This window comes from Camponotus floridanus, unplaced genomic scaffold (genome assembly GCF_003227725.1).
Source record: "Camponotus floridanus strain SB8 unplaced genomic scaffold, Cflo_v7.5 scaffold7, whole genome shotgun sequence".
NCBI lineage: Eukaryota > Metazoa > Arthropoda > Insecta > Hymenoptera > Formicidae > Camponotus > Camponotus floridanus.
Window position 1 is genome coordinate 2,137,538 of NW_020229838.1, and position 18,110 is coordinate 2,155,647.

At 37.7% G+C, this 18,110-nt stretch overlaps 1 protein-coding gene and 1 long non-coding RNA gene across 6 annotated transcripts; one reads left to right on the forward strand and one right to left on the reverse strand.

Moving 5' to 3' along the window:
- Nucleotides 1-49: 49 nt before the first annotated feature.
- Nucleotides 50-10,543, reverse strand: LOC105256642. 4 transcript variants are annotated; one of them, XR_003123541.1, is made up of 4 exons: nucleotides 10,137-10,543; nucleotides 7,956-8,211; nucleotides 485-1,125; nucleotides 50-403 (listed from the first exon to the last, which is right to left on the reverse strand). It is a non-coding gene; the product is annotated as an uncharacterized LOC105256642 (long non-coding RNA). The 4 variants fall into 4 exon arrangements; XR_003123540.1 differs by lacking the exon at nucleotides 10,137-10,543 and adding an exon at nucleotides 9,267-9,446 and having other exon boundaries at nucleotides 7,975-8,211; XR_889604.2 differs by lacking the exon at nucleotides 10,137-10,543 and adding an exon at nucleotides 9,267-9,446.
- Nucleotides 9,300-17,965, forward strand: LOC105256647 (pancreatic lipase-related protein 2). 2 transcript variants are annotated; one of them, XM_011266764.3, is made up of 8 exons: nucleotides 9,300-9,488; nucleotides 9,621-9,932; nucleotides 11,080-11,351; nucleotides 11,661-11,931; nucleotides 14,517-14,756; nucleotides 14,863-15,096; nucleotides 15,370-15,697; nucleotides 16,377-17,965. In XM_011266764.3, the coding sequence occupies exons 2-8, from the start codon at nucleotides 9,779-9,781 to the stop codon at nucleotides 16,480-16,482; spliced, it is 1,605 nt and encodes a 534-aa protein (XP_011265066.1). In that variant the 5' UTR covers nucleotides 9,300-9,488; nucleotides 9,621-9,778; the 3' UTR covers nucleotides 16,483-17,965. The 2 variants fall into 2 exon arrangements, with proteins under 2 accessions (XP_011265066.1, XP_011265077.1); XM_011266775.3 differs by having other exon boundaries at nucleotides 9,350-9,488; nucleotides 9,768-9,932.
- Nucleotides 17,966-18,110: the final 145 nt, after the last annotated feature.

The following is an 18,110-nucleotide window of genomic DNA, read 5'->3' on the forward strand; positions in this document are numbered from 1 at the left end:
TAATAAAACGCGCTTTATATTATTTAAAAATAATTCCTTTCGGGGAGAAGAGAGAAAGAAAAGGGCGAAGAGAAGAGAAGGAGAGGAAAAGAAAGAATGCGACAGAAGAAAAAAAGTAATCTGCATCTTTGGAATGTGTGTATTTGTCTCGGCGCCATGCGCCGTTGTGCGTGTCGTCTAACGCACGCACGCCGCGCGATACGCGCTCCGTCATGTGGTATCAGCGCCGAGAGACGTCCCTGGTCTCCAGGAGATCAGAAAGTCGACCGCGGTTACGGGCCACTGCTGTGTCTCACTGTCATAATATCCTAATATCCTCGGTGTCTATTCGTTTCTGTCCGCGGCGACAAACCTGGATAATTTACGAGGCCATCGGCCGACCGATGCTGCCTGGTTGCGCGCCCTGCGTGTGATGAAGGATCCAATAAGTGTGCAATTAAGATAATATTAAGATAAAATTAAGATAATATTATAGTATTCTTACCTACGGGAAATCTCAACTATGCGAATTGACGGCGAAATTGCAAACAAAGGAACATGACAGCACAATTCAGATTTAATTGAATCATCAGTTCATTAATATACATTTTGCAGGATATAAATTTTTGATTTTCAGTTTCCCGATGTAAAATCCGAGCACTCTAGTGAGTTTATTGTCAAAGAGAGGTTCAAAAAAAGGAGAGAAAATTCCGATCAAGGTGAACAAAGATTTTTCCCGAGGCAGACAGGTTGACCGGTTTCGGTCGGAAATGTGGGGCGATCGGATCATGATTTCCTGCTACCGTTGACATCCTTGCCACGAGGCAAACGCAATTTTACGATAGGGTTTGTATAGGTCCGCGACCAATAGCATCGCGACGCAACGTTTTATGGGGCAAGGAAATTTCTTACGATGGACTTTGAAACCTCCATGGTTTCCTGATTCTGCGTTCTTCCGTGCTTGAGAAAAAAACGCACTTTTTGACGCATTGCCGACGAGTTTTTGGATTCGTGTTCCTCCAAGAGACGCATCAGAAATCAATATGGTAATCATCGTTCAATAAATATTAGAAATATAAAATTTGCAATTTGTGCGATCGAAATATTTTTGCTCTTCTCTCTTCTTGTAGAAAAATTTACATCAACCTGCAAATAATAAAAACAACGTTACGTTAATCACGTGCGTGTTAATATATAATATAATTTTGTAAAGCAATCGGAGAAAATTTATCGAGAACTGCAATGGATTTGCTTCTGGTCTGACAAAGAGATAATTAGATTCGCAAACACAAATATTAAAATTTTCCAATCGATACACGAAACAACCATGGCTAATCGCAACCCTATCCCACTTTTCACGCTAGTCGCGAACCGCGATCACGCCATGATTTCCTGATCGAGTCATCCGGAAGTTGACAAAAAACGCAAAGTTTCCGATGACAGTCTAAACTTGCGCAAACTCATCCGCGTCGTAAAATCAAGTCGCGATTAAAGTCGATCGAACCATGTATTAATTTTCATCCCGATTAATCTCGAGGATAGGTATCGAGTCGATTTACGTCGCAAGTTTTACTCTCGTCTTTCACGACTCGCTTTTACAATTTTTTCTGTATAGAGGTACATAGGCGTTCTTGCCCTACGGCTCCGCTTTAGGGCCGGTAATTGCCCTAATCGCTCCTCCTGCACGCGATATCCTCCACGCAAAGATGATTGCCTAATTCCATCTTCCTCGGTGCCAATTAGTATTCATGCGCAGTCGTGCACGCTCCCGAGACACGAGGTGAGCTGCTTTCGTTCTCACGAACGACGAATCTTTTGTCGGCGACGACACGGTAAACAAAGGATTACGGGTGAACCGCTCGACGCTGATTTAAAGATAAACTAACGCAACAGGAATCCATGAGCCGCGAGGGGCAACCCCTGGTGAAATTCCGCGGGACACCCTCTTGCAGCGCCAAGCTCGAGTCCTTTTATGGGAGAATTCACGACTCTTAATCCCTAAAGGGCATACGCCTACGCACTTTTACTAGGGAACCATGAAGAAAGGACTGGTCGAAACACGTGCGAAAGCCCTTCGGCAGTCCTGAGAAAGGGATCCGCCCTCCCGTAACAGTCCCCTTGTATATGGCGTATTTACGAACTTTCCGGAACAACGTTAATGTAATACATACCATTGCGAGAAAACTACCGGTGCACCGTGATATGCATGTACCGAGCAAATGCGCGAGTGCAAGAGTTTCGCTTTGCGAGGATTCGTCGAGGAAAAATATGCATTGATATAAAAATAATAATATACGTAATATATATAACATCGTAACCGTTGTTATAATATTATACCATGTTGCAACGGCCTCGAAAAAATTGCAACTTTAAAGAAAAGATCGCGTATAATCGAGCAATAATAGGGTAACAATGCGATGACATTTGCGATTAATAAATAGAATTTTTGTTTTGAAAGAGAAAGAGAAAGATGGCAATTGGCAATATGTAGCGATTGGGTGATGGATCAAAGAGATACATCCGATATATGTAAAATCACGCTCGAGTCTCAGCGACGAAGGATAGCTATCCACGCGGTTTCGCCAAGGGCTTCGAAAAGTGAAAGTCAAATCAGCGTCGAGGTTTAACAGGATACCATGAACCGGTCGACAAATTTTTGAGATCGATTTCTCGATAGCCGTTTCGCGCGAGCATATCACATATGGCGCGTATCGCCAACAAAAGATTTATCGTAACATCTTGGACTGTATTTCATCGCGGTAATTTATTAATACGAGAATGAAAGGGGAAACTCGAGAATGGAAAATCGAACCGCTGCTTTCCAAGGTACACGATATTTATAAACTTGTACGGTACTGAAATTTGAGAGAACCCGTTATAAAATAACGTTAGAAATTTAAGAAATTCCTTTAGTAAAATCAATTTTTTTCATCCACAAAATATTTTATACCTTTTCTTCGGATGCGGAAATAGCATCTCGCAGATTGCAAGGCATCGCTTTGTTTTATACGTCCTAAAATTTTGATCTAAATTTAGAACCTTAATTTAGAAAATTGCCACCTCACGTGTATTCTTTGTATATCTAGAGATACACACATCTCTATTAATAAACTTTGATAATTAAAAGAAAAAAACAAAATAAGATCAAAGAAAGAGAGATAAAGAGAAGCGATGTTCTATTGAACTATCATGTATGAAAAAGAAGAATTACATTTTTCTCTAAATTGGATTTACATAATGCGGCTTGTCTAGAGAGCATTCTCAGAGATATGCTCTCCTAATCGATGTCATCAGCCGACTTCCCTTCAACGACGACAACGTTCATTGTCGACGAAAGCGCGTTCCGGACGTAGAATTATAATCGAGTCGCGCGTTGACCCCTTTAGGGCCGTCACGCGAAGGGCCGCGTTCCCAGGGTCTTAGAACATGCATGTAAGTATTTTGGGGACTCTCGGCCCTGTTACACCATAATCCCTAAGGGCGATGGCGCAACAGAGACTCGGCAGAGACATGGCGTCAAGAGCCTAATCGAATGCTTGAGCAATCGTTGGTCTGATATTATCGTCTTCCTAGTAGAAACAGAAGGAAAGAACGGGCCACGCTTTCCTTAGTGTAATAATCATTTAAACCGAGTCGTAACAATTTTAACAACTTTAACAATTTTATTAAACTAAATTTTATTAAATTTTATTAACAATTTTGTTAATAATTCACGTGTTATTGCATTTATATATATATATATATATATATATATATATATATATATATAAATGACATATTATAAAAATTGTTAAATATTATATATATTCTATATGAAAGCAATATAAAAATCATAATGTCATTTTGCAACAAAGTAATTTTATCTCTGGTTCGATTACGCAGATCAGCAAAACATGCTTGTAAAAACATTTCGTTGAAATTGTCAGTGGAAAAACTTTATCTGATACATGATTCGTGTTGATGGAAAAGACAGATATTAATCGTTTATCAATTCCGGAGAATTATTCATCTTTCTGTCACGCGCATTTATACCATCAAGATTATTTCGCGTTGCATTTTTATTTGAATACTTGGCTTTGTATACACATTAATTCCTTATCGAACGTGACTGAAACTAAAACGCATTCGCGAAAGATTTGATTGCACATTTGCAAAGTTTAAATATCTTTGTTTTTTTTATGTTCGACATTTGATTAAAATGTTATAATTACAACTGAAATATTTTTAAAACTACAGCGATTACAGCGTACAAGTTTATTGTTATTCATTTGGATTCCGAGACATCAATTTAGCGAGAAATCTCTTTAAAATTAAGTCGATACAAGTTCAAGCTTTTGTTGAGAATTTGATCCATTCGAATCGAAGTATAATTTTTTGATTCGCAGTCCATGCGCTTTTGAATTTTTAACCCGCGAATTTTTAGCCCGTAAAAAAAACACTGAAAATTTCACTTTGGTTAGCGATGCGAAACGCACAATACGCACAACTGGCGTATGTCGCATCGCGTCATCTCGCTACGCCGTTTTCATGTTCGCCTGGTAAAAAAATGAAGTTCGTTTTGTATGAACCTTTTTTTTCCTCCGGTCCCGTGAAATTGACGCTTAATTGTCCGCGCGCTACAACCACTTGAGAGGCGCGCGATTAATAACTTGTCGCGCCGATTTTTGCACGTCGGATTCATGGCACGTTCAAAGGGTTACGCAACCTCAGACGGACACGTGTCGGCGAGTGGAACAGGGTTTCATGAAGACGGACGAAGTGTTCGGATCGAAGTGCGCGGCCCTACAAAGGCGTGTCGAGAAGGAGACGATTGGGGCGAGAGAAAACCCGACCGAAAACCGAAAAGGATCAATCGGAATGCGATCTGCGAATTTCCGAATCTTGTCTTCAAAATCGAAAAATTTTTCTTTCCTCGATATATATTTTCTTATATTTCTAATGAGATTCGTACATGGAAGTCTTGTCCTTATTATTATAAACTCTTATCATGTTATTGTTTTGTGAAATTGAATTTTATGAAGACGTCAGATTGTGAACTTTGTAAATATGCAAAGTGCAAATGCATCAATTGCGAAATTTGGAGAAGTACATTGTGAGGCATATCGCACTCGTATCGGATTCCGATATTTTAATATTTGGAAACCGCCCTCGCTTATCATTTGGACGGGGCACACAAGTCACAGTGACGAAATTCGAAGTTCGTAGAATCATTTACGTATTATGTTTGTGCGATAAGTTATTTTTCCGAAGCGAAATTATTATTATTCTTGGGATTTACATATCGATTGAAGCAATTAAAATGTTTATATATATATATATATATATATATATATATATATATATACATTGATTATATTGATTTTTTCTTCTTTTGATACAACTTTTAGTTCTACTTTCGAAAACAAATCTTCGTTCAATCGACCTACGTCCCGGAAACGCATTACGTTATCTGATGTACATTGACCAGAATATTCTTAACTGCAAACGATAGCAAAACAATAGTACAAAGTACAGTCTTCATCGAGACCTATTTGACGTACGTTTCATTGAATAAAAAACTTTTGATGCGAAGAAAGAGAGAAACAGAGAGAAAAGAAAATAATTAACGGCTATATTAAATTTACGCACGTCATCGTTATATACATTGATAAATATTTATTCAATCGCGTCGAAATTAAACATGCTTAAATAATCTACCCTTTAATCAAAAGCGATTTTTAACAATTAAGTAATCGCGGTAATAAAATCGAGAAAACGCAAAATAACAAACGGGTATGTAAAAGATAAGAGTAATTAGAAATAAAGAAATGAAAACTTTCTTTTAGAAAAGATTATAAGTAGAAAAATAATTATAAAATTTTATGATATAAACGAGAAATAAACTACATTATAATTATATAACAACACGTGGTACATAGCATAATTGCTTCATAAATATTACGTAAAGTGCAACGTTGGTTAGTTGCGGCCGAGTTCCGATGAATAATTAGCAATTTAACTGAACGGCGCTTCGTGTGTGGGTCGTTTTACGTTACTGGCGCGACGACGTAAATCACTTTACGGCTCGGTCGAGCTCGAAGGACACCTTACACGGAGGAGCATGAATGATAGATGGGAATAAATGGATGGGGATTGGATAGGGCAATGTAACAGGGTAGCAAGGGTTGGCAGGAGCGTTTCAAGGGCTCCTTCAAGGTCAAAGGGGGGCGGCGATCTGTCGTTCGTATCATTAAAGACCCGCGTTATACCGTCCGTTGCTGCCCACGCTCGTGAATAACGCGCGAATAATTTACATTCGATCTCTGGCCTCCCTTTTTCGCCATTCATCATTTCGCCATTTTCTTTCGCGCACGCTATATACTTATGCAGTTAATCGGCAATTACAACGAAATTTATTGCAATTGAACGTCAGACTCGCACGCCCGCCCACACACACACACATATATACACAAAGTGGCTTAATAATATTTCATTTTAAAATGATATATGATTGTGGATTTAATATAATTCTAATTTATAATTCTATATCTTTTATAAGTCTGCGAAATATATGTGTAAAATAAATATATTTTGTGACATTATTTTTAAAATTCATCACGCTAAGATAGCATAAAGGTAGATGCAATCGCGGAAGAATCGCGACAGGATTGGCGCGCGGATCCTGTATTCGGTTGTTCTCGGGGTTGCAACCCTCCCCCGAACGCGGTCCGCGCGCGGCTGTCATTCATACTTTTCGCGGTAATCACGATGCAGCAGTCGTACGATTCGGCTACCAAGTCCGCAGAAATGGTCAGGAGCCCCGTCCTCGGCCGCGCGATTTCGCTAGACGTTTCCTGGGCAACGCGAGACGTTTCCTCGGCAACGCGAGACGTTTCCTGGGTAACACGTGAGACGTCTTGGGGGTGCGCGGTATTAGGGATTCACGATCGGCTAGGAGGCCGATTTTCAACGCTACCCGGGGGTGACTCGCAAAGGGGGATGTTTGGGGGATATGCGGGGCTTCGTTTACGCAGGCAGGAGCTCCATCGGGGTCGATGGCACCCCATAGGGCGGCGCGCCAATTCTATGGCGTGCGTTACTGGCTCTCTCGACTCAACCCGTATATCGATCGGTTCGATACCTTTTTATGCCGGAAAAGGGCTCCTGTGACCTGTCCCTGACGTTTGAGGCCCGCTTTGTATTGTGTTACTCAGCGAATTTTGTATAACGAAACTTGGGTTTCGTTTACTCACAAAGAAAAACAGTTGCAAGAAGTTTTAGTTAACACGGTATTTTCTTAGGACTTTTCATATCGTTTATACATAACGTGACCATATGTCTTGCTTTTAAGCTATGTGTCCCGCTGCCCAAAATACGTAAAAATGTCCCGCTTTGACAAAACTGGCAGTAACGCTTCAGTCGAAAGAGTGTTTTCCCATATGAATAAAATATGGACTAGTGAAAAAACACAATTAGGAGTCGCAGTGTTAAAAGCCATTTTGATAACAAAGAGTAACATTCTTATTTTTTTCTTTTTTTTTTATTATTCATTAAACATTTCATAACTATATTATAAACATGTGTTTTATTTTTAAAACAATAATTTAAGGGCGTCCCGCTCCGAGGGAAAAAATAGATGGTCACGTTATTTATACACACACATATATACATTGCTTATAAATAATTAATCCGTTTAAAATATAATAAATATACATGTGTGTATGTGAGAGAGAGAAACAGAATTTAAATATTTATATTATTTAATTATAACTATATTATCTAATAATTTGAATCACTAATACATCTATTTTCAACAATACATTTAAGAATATACATTTAAGAATGTGCTATAAATTTTCACAGAGCTACAAGAATCTAGATCGTAATCGTCGCATAAATTATTCTCGTATATCTTTGGCGAATAAAAATCGAACTAGATGCAACAAAGCTCTTTCCTACACTCTACTCAGGAATTTCCCGATAAAGATTTCTCTTACGTGATTGCAGGAGCCGTACTTTAATGATGCGGAGAATACCCGTCGTGCTATTGGAAACAGGGAGAAAACGAGGACAAGCACTTTAACGAGCACTTTAAGTGGCTTTGATCCGGTTTAATTAGCCGCAAGCCGCTGGACCACCGGTGGATTTATCGTCTTGTATTTTCCGAGAAGAAGAGCGTTTCCACGAATAGGCGGTCGCTACAAAAAGGTGGCGGTCCTTTTGAAGACTCTCTCGACGACATCCCGTGGGATTCTGTGAAAACAGTATTTCGTTTAATGACTTGTTTCACACACACACAGGCAGGTCTTTATGTTAGTAAGGGCCAGCCAATCAGTGGACAAGAACTTTTTAAATATTTTGGGGCACGGCAGAAAATTGAAGAATTTGATGGAATTATTCAAATTTGAGGAACTGTACATATAAATTGCTTTAAAATATTATAATTATCTCTACAAGTATCGATTATAAATTGTATTCTATTTAGTCACGTAATTTCTAATATTTCTGTAACTGTGTACAAAAAAAAATAATATAAAGCACACAGTAAATATACTACACAGTGAATATTTTTTAAAGACTAATTAATTGTAAAGAGAACGAGAGACAAAGAGAGGGGGAGAGAAATATAAAATAAATGTATTTGTTGCAAAAATTTCTTTCGCACGATGGCTCGTAAATATAGCACAGATAGAAAATTCTAGAAAGATTCATTAGATTGAAATGACCACCTCCTATTCCCATCTCGAAACCGGATAAGAACGCTTCGTGAAAGAGAACAGCTGAGCTCCTCCTGGAGTGGGGCGAACACGCATGAAGTTCACATGGGTCAGCAGAAATTTGAGTGATTAGTGCCGATCAGTGGACCTGGGATCATCGAGAACGCTTGAACGTGACCGTGTCATCGCTTCCGCACGCGTCTCAATATTTCCCTCAACGGTTCGATTAACGTTTATAAGATCGATAAATCGATCCGAGCAAGAGTTGTTTTCAGTGCAATTCGAAAATTATTTAACGAAAAAAAATATTCAATTTTTATAAAAGACTATTTAAATTAAATTATCCAAGTTTATAATACTTTTAAAAGTCATTTAAGTAAATATATTAATGACATGCACTCTCGAAGATTTAAAAAAAATCGAAGAGATATTAATGATTCGAGATAGCGCTGTCAATTGGCGTGATATAAATTTCGTTTATTCCGCGACAGACGCTTAATATCAGGATCGTTGCCGACACGAGTATTATCACGAGCCGCCTTTACGTCAATAGATTTTTCATTATTATTACTGATACCGAGTGTGACTTACTTAGAGTAGCTGACAGTGACGAATCGACCCGCCGACGAGACAGACATTTAGAGAGCTCACGAGATCTTTGGACACAGTCAAGAGCCAAGGACGTCGCGACCACGTTCGCAGTGAAAAAGTATTTCTTTCTTCTTCAACCAATCGATACAAAGTCCGAGAAACCAAAATCCTCGGATGTTTATGTGCGTCGCGCGATTCTTCGACGGGCTACAATAACAGAGGGTAAAGAAAAAGATGTTCTTAATCAGCTGTAATTAACTTCATCTTGCACGGAAAACGCATCGAAACTTTTGAGAGACTGTGATATAATCTAATTTTTTATATATATTTTTCATCGACGAAATTCTTTTTTAGTTCCACGCCGATTGTTAATTCGAATCAAATATTCGGCATGTAATATCTATCATATAGTACACAAGAAATGTACACACGAAATATAGGAATATCGAACAAGTTATAAACCAAACAACATATATATATATAACACTTGTCAACACAAAGGATATTTCAACATGTTCCTCAACGAGACCCTGTTCGTGCTGGCGTACACGGCCAATATAATGGCTACCCTGCCTGAAAATGTGGAAAATGTCAATTTAGCCGAGAATATTACTACCACAACCTTATCGCCGGAAGAGGAGGAGAACAAATTCGATCTGGACGACCGTAAGTGTAAATTTTTCTTCTGAAAAATCTGTCTGATTTTTTATTGTTCGTTAACAATAAAAGATAAAAAGAAAATAATATTTGTTTCTTGCGATAATAACATAATGATTTAAAAATTTTTATTTAAACGTGTGAATAAAGAATTAAGATAATAATCAAATACTTCCTTGTCGGAATCATTCTAATAAAGAAAATGAGGCTTACTGTCTTTGCTGTCACGTGCAATCGTATTAATTGCTGATCCAACGCGAAGACAAAACAGAGTTTTCGAAGAACTGATAAAGCTGCGCGTGAAGATATATCGTGAACGCGTCTGATAACCCCTGAGAGAGTAATTCGTAATGGCGTTCTTTCGTCGCTCGAAACTTGTTGATCCGATATAGAACGGTGAAGGACGGTGAATAAATCAGTTAGATATGTTTATTTTTAGTGACGCGTTATCTGTGCCGAAATTTTATATACAATAGCGTGAAATTCCTAACGAGAAGCTGATTCTTCGATCGGGTTTCAATTTTTTTTACTTTTTCATGCAAAATATTTTATGCTTTTCTCTTGTTTAAGATACAGTTGATTGAAATGCAAATGGATCGCAACAATTTTTTATGTCTTGAATAACATTTTAAGTTATAGGATCTTTTTATAAATTATGCAAATTTGTAACATGATCAAAAAGAAAGATTTACAAAATTGTCATGAATCAGAATATTTTATGCTTTTCTTTTGTTTATGATACACTTGATTGAAGTGCAAATGGATAGCAAACATTTTTTATGTATTGAATAACATTTTAAGTTATAAGATCTTTTTATAAGTTATGCAAATTTGTAAACATGATAAAAAATAAACAAGATTTACAAAATTGTCATGAATATGAAGCGCTTTAAATATGGTGAGGCAATATATTATATGAATGCACGTTATTTAACTTACGAACAAGATTTCTTTATTTATATTCGTTTTTGTATAATATTGAATTAATTTTAAAAGTGCGAATAATTATATTTTATTTAAAGATTTCTAAAGATTTCAAAATAATTGTTGTGTATTTTAAGAACTTGAAAAAAATTCTTGAGTTAAATATAATAAATTTTTCATTAAATCCTTTGATCTCTTATAAATAAAGAGTAACAAGTATTTATTTAATCAGAATGGTACATGTGGCGATGCTTCGAGCCGTACGGTTGTTTCTATATCGGAGCACCTTGGTCCGGAGAAAACCGACCGGTGTCTACATTTCCGGCACGTCCGGACAGCATCAATCCCCGTTATATACTTCATAAGCGCACACAGGTCGATCAGAACTATGAGCTGAAGATTGATGACTTTGATACGATCCGGAAAACGCCCTTGAAAAAAGAGAACAATTTATATTTCATCATCCATGGGTTTCTTGAGAACGGCGACAAGACTTGGGTCCTGGTGAGCATATCCCAAGATTTTTGAGGAAAATTTTATAGAGATATAAGACATATATGCACACATATATACATATATATGTAAAATATTTGAGAGATAATTAATGAGATTAATTAAATTTTAATTAATAATTATGAGAGGATTTTATATATTGATTAGTTTTTACTATTTTCTCAGAAAACAAATTATATCATATATTCTAGTTTTATAATTTAATATTCTTTATATTTCCGTGAAATTTTATTGTTTTTGAAAAGAAATTTACCTCTTTAATATGATCGTACAGTTAATCTAAATATCTTAATTGGCTAGAGACTGATGAAGGAACTGCTGTTGAAAGAAGACTGCAACGTCATTATTGTCAATTGGATTGGCGGTGCAGGACCACCTTACACGCAGGCTGTGGCCAACACGCGACTCGTGGGCGCAATGACAGCTCGTCTGGCGGCTCAGCTGATCGAGATCGGCAAGATATCACCCTCGAGGATGCACTGCATCGGACACAGTCTGGGCGCCCACACTTGCGGCTACGTCGGCTACGCCTTGAGCTATCGATATGGCTACAAGCTTGGTCGGATCACAGGTACAATCGGATAATTATAGTGCGTATAATTTTGGCGCCAATCTCACGAAGCACGAGAAGCGCGAGAAAACTTTTATATATCTTATACTTTTGTCAATATTTTTTCAAACTCTCTGAGAACTCGTACATCGCGCATCAATTCGTAAGCGAAATTTTACACGATCCATAAGTGAGACTAAAAAATGATCGATTAAATAATCTTCTCAAATATTACATACGCGCGATAATAAATTGCGACAGAAGGAGATGTGTCGAGGGTCTCTTTATGAAAGGCTTAAAAAGAAGTGTGCGTAACACAGGAAAGCGAGAGATGAGGTGGAAGGTAAACGCAGGAGTGAAATAAGTGACGGAGGTATGCAAATTTGCAAAAGAAATGCGACGTAAACGCGTGCGCGCACAAACACATTCGTGCCTTTCTTTTTCTCCTTTCTCTCATTTTTCTGACGATCAATGTCGGAGCCGGTCGCTTGTCCCCTCTCGCGGTCGTAAACAGCTCGGAGCATTACGAAGATAGCCGATTGATTCGCAGATGATCAGGATAGCAGTTGTCGCAGGAGTATCTCGCTCGAAAAAATTTAATGTCAGATCGGTCTTTTTATTAATCTTGATAAAAAAAGGTGGGCGGTTTATTGCAATAATCAATGATGATAAATAAGATGTCACTTTTCGCACTCGCTACAATTTTACCTTTTAATTTTTTCAAAGCTGAAAAAAAAATTTTATATTTTTATTTTATTTATAGCCATATTTATAGTATGGTAAATCAAAAATAACAATAATCACATCATTTTGGCGAAAATATAGATACATAAGAAGAAAAATGTTTAACTATTTGATTGTATAGCGTATAAGGTTCAGAACATTTCAACTTTCTATCGAAGTCTCCATTACACGAATTTATCATTTAAAGGATCAGTGAAATTTTCGCAAACGTAACGAGCAAAGACTCGAAGACGAGTGACAATATGATTCGCTGCAGCAGACAAATAGAGGACGAGCGATCGTAAAAGCAACGATCGTAAAATACTTTCGTTGTACTTTCCTGCGTGATTCGTGCCATCGACGGATTTATGTAACGTGCGATATATCCACGCGATATCGTATAAAGACTCGGCCAGAGCTTGTTTAACGATTTGCCGCAACACGCGGAAATTAAGAGAATCGTAAGTTCGGAGTATAAATAATCGGTTGGAACGATTATTTACATTCTCTTCTACGCGTGACTTAGAACTAACATGCCTACTTGTTATGTAATTGACCACAAAAAGCACGAGCGCGTTTAGGGAAAGAGCTTCGCGAAATTCCTTCTCCTCTTCGTTAGGAATCGATATATCGAACCTATCCGATTGGAGGTGGACGAGTTTACGGTCGTTACGTAAGCTATCGATCCCATCGGGAACTACCAGGATAACAGAAGGAGACACGAAGTGTGTTAACAAGGACGACGGCGGGGTTTATAATCGTCATGGCCGCGAAACGAGACCGCAGAATTCGCTGAGGGTTGGCGAATCGTCGCTTTCTCTCCGCCTCGACGCTTACCCCTCGACGAGGAGAAACATCCCCTAACGAGAGGGAGAAATGAGAGAGATACCTACCTTGGTATGCAGAAGCAGTTAGCTCATCGAAGATGAAGACGAGAAAGACGTGCTCCTGGATGTGCGTCCGGAGACGAGATTGCGGTAAACAACCGGAATAAGAGAGCACGTTGTTTCAAGAAGTGGCAGAGGAGGATAGCAGGAGAATAGGCCTCGTGTCTCCGAACAAGGACGAGGAAGCTAATGGGATATTATCAGTCACAAGCGAGGAAAAATTATCGGATCGTTCACCATCGATCCTGTAGAAATAAATTCCCTTTATGCACCGAGTATCTTCAGTAAAAAATTTGCCCGCAAATTTGACAGAAAATATTCACCCGAAGAACGCATTAATGCGAGAACGTGAATGTAATGAGCGACTTTCTTTCGCGAACTATTAATTTATTGTCTCTCGGCAAGCCGCAAAATAACTTCCGCTTTTATGCAATGAAGTAATACGACGGAACGTTCGGTAACCCTTACGTGAGATCCGTTCATATGTTTCGAAAGTCGTACAAGACACGTACAACCTATTCAGATTTAGAGAGGTATATGTCAATTCTAAGAATGACAACGTACCATAAAATTATCTATGCCGTCAACTTGACATTTTTACTCGAGACATTGATTCAGAACTCTTGTTGTGACAGTCACGCAACGTCTGTTATTGTTGATTTATTGCATTAATGTCGTTTTTCATTTATTGAAAATATATTTAATTAAAAACATTAAAGATGCAAGACACAAAGACCCAAGTCGAAGATTTGTTAATTTTCTCGCATGCTTCGTGAAATGCTTGAAAGAGAAAGATGTGTATAACAAAATTAAAAAATTATCTCCGTTAGAGAAGCCTTAAATGTCCTTGTCTTTAAATAGATTCGCGCCTTTTGACACAGAATTTATTTTTTCTTTATTGCATAATTATTTTAAACTCTCGTCTATATTTGTGCATCGAAGGATCGTCGGAAAACGATGCTCGCTAATGTTTCTCGTCGCAATTTTACTCACAAGGTCTCGATCCGGCGGAACCACACTTCAGCAACACCTCGCCGATGGTTCGATTAGATCCGACGGATGCGACATTCGTGACAGCTATTCACACGGATTGCAATCCTTTTATCAGCGGCGGCCTCGGTATTACGCACCCAGTAGCGCACATTGATTTCTATCCGAATGGTGGCCGCAGTCAGCCCGGCTGTAACGAGGGTGTGGTCAATTCCATCAACTTGGAACGTGGCAGTTTCTTTCGAGGTGAGTCTGGTTATTTAATATTCATTTATACGACACTTCAGCATATATGATACGAAAGAAAAAAAAAATTAATACGCGAGATTGATACGCGCGGTCTTCTTTTCAGGAATCAAGAGATTTCTATCATGCAACCATATCCGCAGTTACGAATACTTTATCGAGAGCATAAACAGTCCATGCCCCTTCTTAGCTGTGCCATGTAACTCTTGGGACAAGTTCCAGGAGGGCAGCTGTTTCGATTGCGTAAACCAATACTGTCCCAGATTCGGACTGGACGCTCAGCCCGGAAACTATCACGCGACCGTATACCTCATGACCGGACATGACAGACCGTTTTGCAGTTAGTAATGACTTACTTATGTTAGAATTTAAATCACTATACATATACGTGCGCGAATCGCTTATATTTTTAATGACACCAAGTTAAATGAAGAAGACAATCGAAGATGTAGTAATTGTTTTAATATTATGAAATTGATTATGTGTTTTTGAAATTTTAAAATATCTAATATGTGATGAGAAGAAGAGAACAAGCATATTTTAATTTAACTACATTAACAGAGAAAGAAAAATATATAATAAGATAAATAATTTAATTTACTGATGACTGCAGAGGGCCACTACAAGGTAACGATAAATATCTCCAAGACAGACGAGAGCTTATCGTATGGCGGGGAAGTCGGGATGTTTATCGTGCGCGCGATTGGCACGAATGGCAAGAAAACTGAAAAGATGCAGCTGAGCTCGACCTCAAAATATTACGAGCCTGGTAGTACGCACACAATCGTACTGCCTGGAGATATTGTGGGCAAGCCAAACTCGGTCGAGATCACCTGGGAGTATCAGACCTCGGTCTTCAACCCGCTTACGTGGAGGTTGCTTCATACGCCACGGGCTTATATAGACTCGTTGACCATCAAAAGTCTGGAGACTGATCACGAGTAAGAATTTTACATATTTCTTATTTCGCGACTTTTTTTTATTTCATTATCGATGATGTAAGTATTCCTAGCGGAAAGCATCTGATTAGCCGAAGTCCTTGAACACGCAAGGTCCATATACACGCGATGTCCTTGCTGCCCTCTGCTGAAGTTTTAGAAAGTCATTATTTTAATTATATATGATTTGTTGTAGATAGTACATTTCACGCATGAACTATTACAAATAATCATTTAAATAGTACAATATTTTGTTTAAAAAGAGAGTATTATTTTTTGTTTAAAAAGAGATTATTTTTTGAAAATTTATTTTTTCATACAAATGCACAGGAAATATTTGTGCAAAAATTGACATAATATAATAATTGATATTATTTTTTACTTTAAATATTATTTCACATATCTTTTTGTTCACTCTTGTGTCTATATAATTTCTTATGATTTTATAGTTTCGCAATTCACACTGTATATTTTTATTATATTCGAACATTTCGATAATGACATTTGAAATGAAAAGGAAAGCGTACTTACTGATTAGAACGAATAAATGAACGAACTATTGACATTTAAAGAGACATAGACGTAAAGAGACGCACATACATCACAAATAATTATACAACAGTTAAGTAATCGACTCTTACGCATTGCGTAAATTCATTCTCCGGGTTTTCCTTTTTTTCAGAATCACCTTGTGTCCGGATAATACGAAAACGCTGATCGCAAACCAGCCAAAGATCTTGACTGTCGAAAACTGTCGCAACACGGAACACAACGCAATTTCCACGTAAAGAATCAACTCACGTGCCTCTTTTCTCATAATTAAGAATTAGATCTCGCTACTTGAAACCGGTAAAGTTTTCTGACAGGTTTCGACATTACAAACAAAAATGATCTCTATTCTTAACCGCGAAAATTAGCGTAGAGTGAATTTTGCACTGTCCGGGTAATAAGAAAGTTCAAATCACCGAAATTACAACACTAGTTTCGAATCAATGTTCGCAACGAAATCGATGACAAAGGCTGATGACCTGCTCGTTATTGCGAAATAATACTCCTTAACTGTCATTCGTGTGAAGAAATTTTGAAAGTTCTAAAATCAATCAAGCTGTCCACTTTTGTAAAAATACAAAGAATAAAAAAATATCCTTTCATCCCTCACTGTTTCAACATCAGTTGAAAGACTTATTGTATAATGTAGAATTGCAGAAATAATCACCGTAATTTGGACGACGCCTACACTTTTCATAGACTTTTCACTTTCATACGAATGACAGTTAATCTCCGGAAACTCTCGCATTTCCGATTCAATCCAAGTTGTTCATTTTGCGACTGTCATAGGTGAACAGCCGATCGTTGAGCGAGGCGAACGAGCGCGAATCACGCATAATAGCGCCGGTTTCCCTCGCAACCAATGGCAAAGTCACGATCCTTTCACTGTCATTATGTGCCAGGGGTCTCTTTCTCTCTCTCTTTCTCTCTCTTTTTCTTTCTTTCTTTCTTTCACTCTGACATTCGCTTTCATGCGACGCTGTCGTCGTTATCGTCGTCGTCGCACCGGTAAATTGCCGCTGACCCCATAATTTATGTTCATAAGTGCATTAATTTCATTTTGTTCATGAGAGACTAATCTAATGACAATAATGGCGTAACTAATGACTTGATGATGCGATGGGCATTTTAATGTTCCAACGCAAAGAGAAGAAAGGGAAAGGAATTAAATTTTCGAGGTAAGAAAGAATGCATCGTATTCACGAATTCGAAGAACGCGATAATATTATATAATGAGTATTTGTTTGTTCCGTTACAACGAGTCGTTATAACATTCTAGTGATTTTGCAATTTCATTCGTTGCCGCGCAACGAATTGAGAAACGTGAAGTGAGCCCGGCACGATTTCTGTATGTATCTTCGAATCACGAAAAATCAGACGAATCAGCTGATTTAATCCCTTCGACTTCCCTTAGACTTCAATTCTCATTATCAGAGAAGAAAAAGGGAGAAAAAGATTTTATAATGGATAGATTTAGCACAACGATTTTCCCTATGATGTAAGAAGTAGGATCTGAAGATTTCTAAGTTAAATTCAATGAGCTAAGCTGGAGAGTTTAATGCAATAGATAAGAATTATTTAATTTTTAATCAACGCATATAATATATTTATATACAAATAATCCATTACTTGGCATATATGATAAACTCATAACATAAGCAATTCAATTAAGAAAGTTATTCTTAATCACGAATGTATTTCTACAAATATAGTTCTTTAATGTAAACATTTACGCACACATGTTATTTCACTCGCTATGTAGTCTGAATATCCAGTTAATCAAAATAAGTATCGATTTTCTCTAAATAAGCTATCAGAACGGGAGAAACTATTTACCTTTCATTGATCATTTCATATACGTATTTAA

Coding starts and splice junctions, on each gene's coding strand:
- LOC105256647 (XM_011266764.3), top strand. CDS start 9,779: ATGTTCCTCAACGAGACCCTGTTCGTGCTGGCGTACACGGCCAATATA. Junction 14,757..14,862: donor ACGTGGCAGTTTCTTTCGAG/GTGAGTCTGGTT, acceptor TCTTCTTTTCAG/GAATCAAGAGATTTCTATCA. Junction 15,097..15,369: donor ACATGACAGACCGTTTTGCA/GTTAGTAATGAC, acceptor TGATGACTGCAG/AGGGCCACTACAAGGTAACG.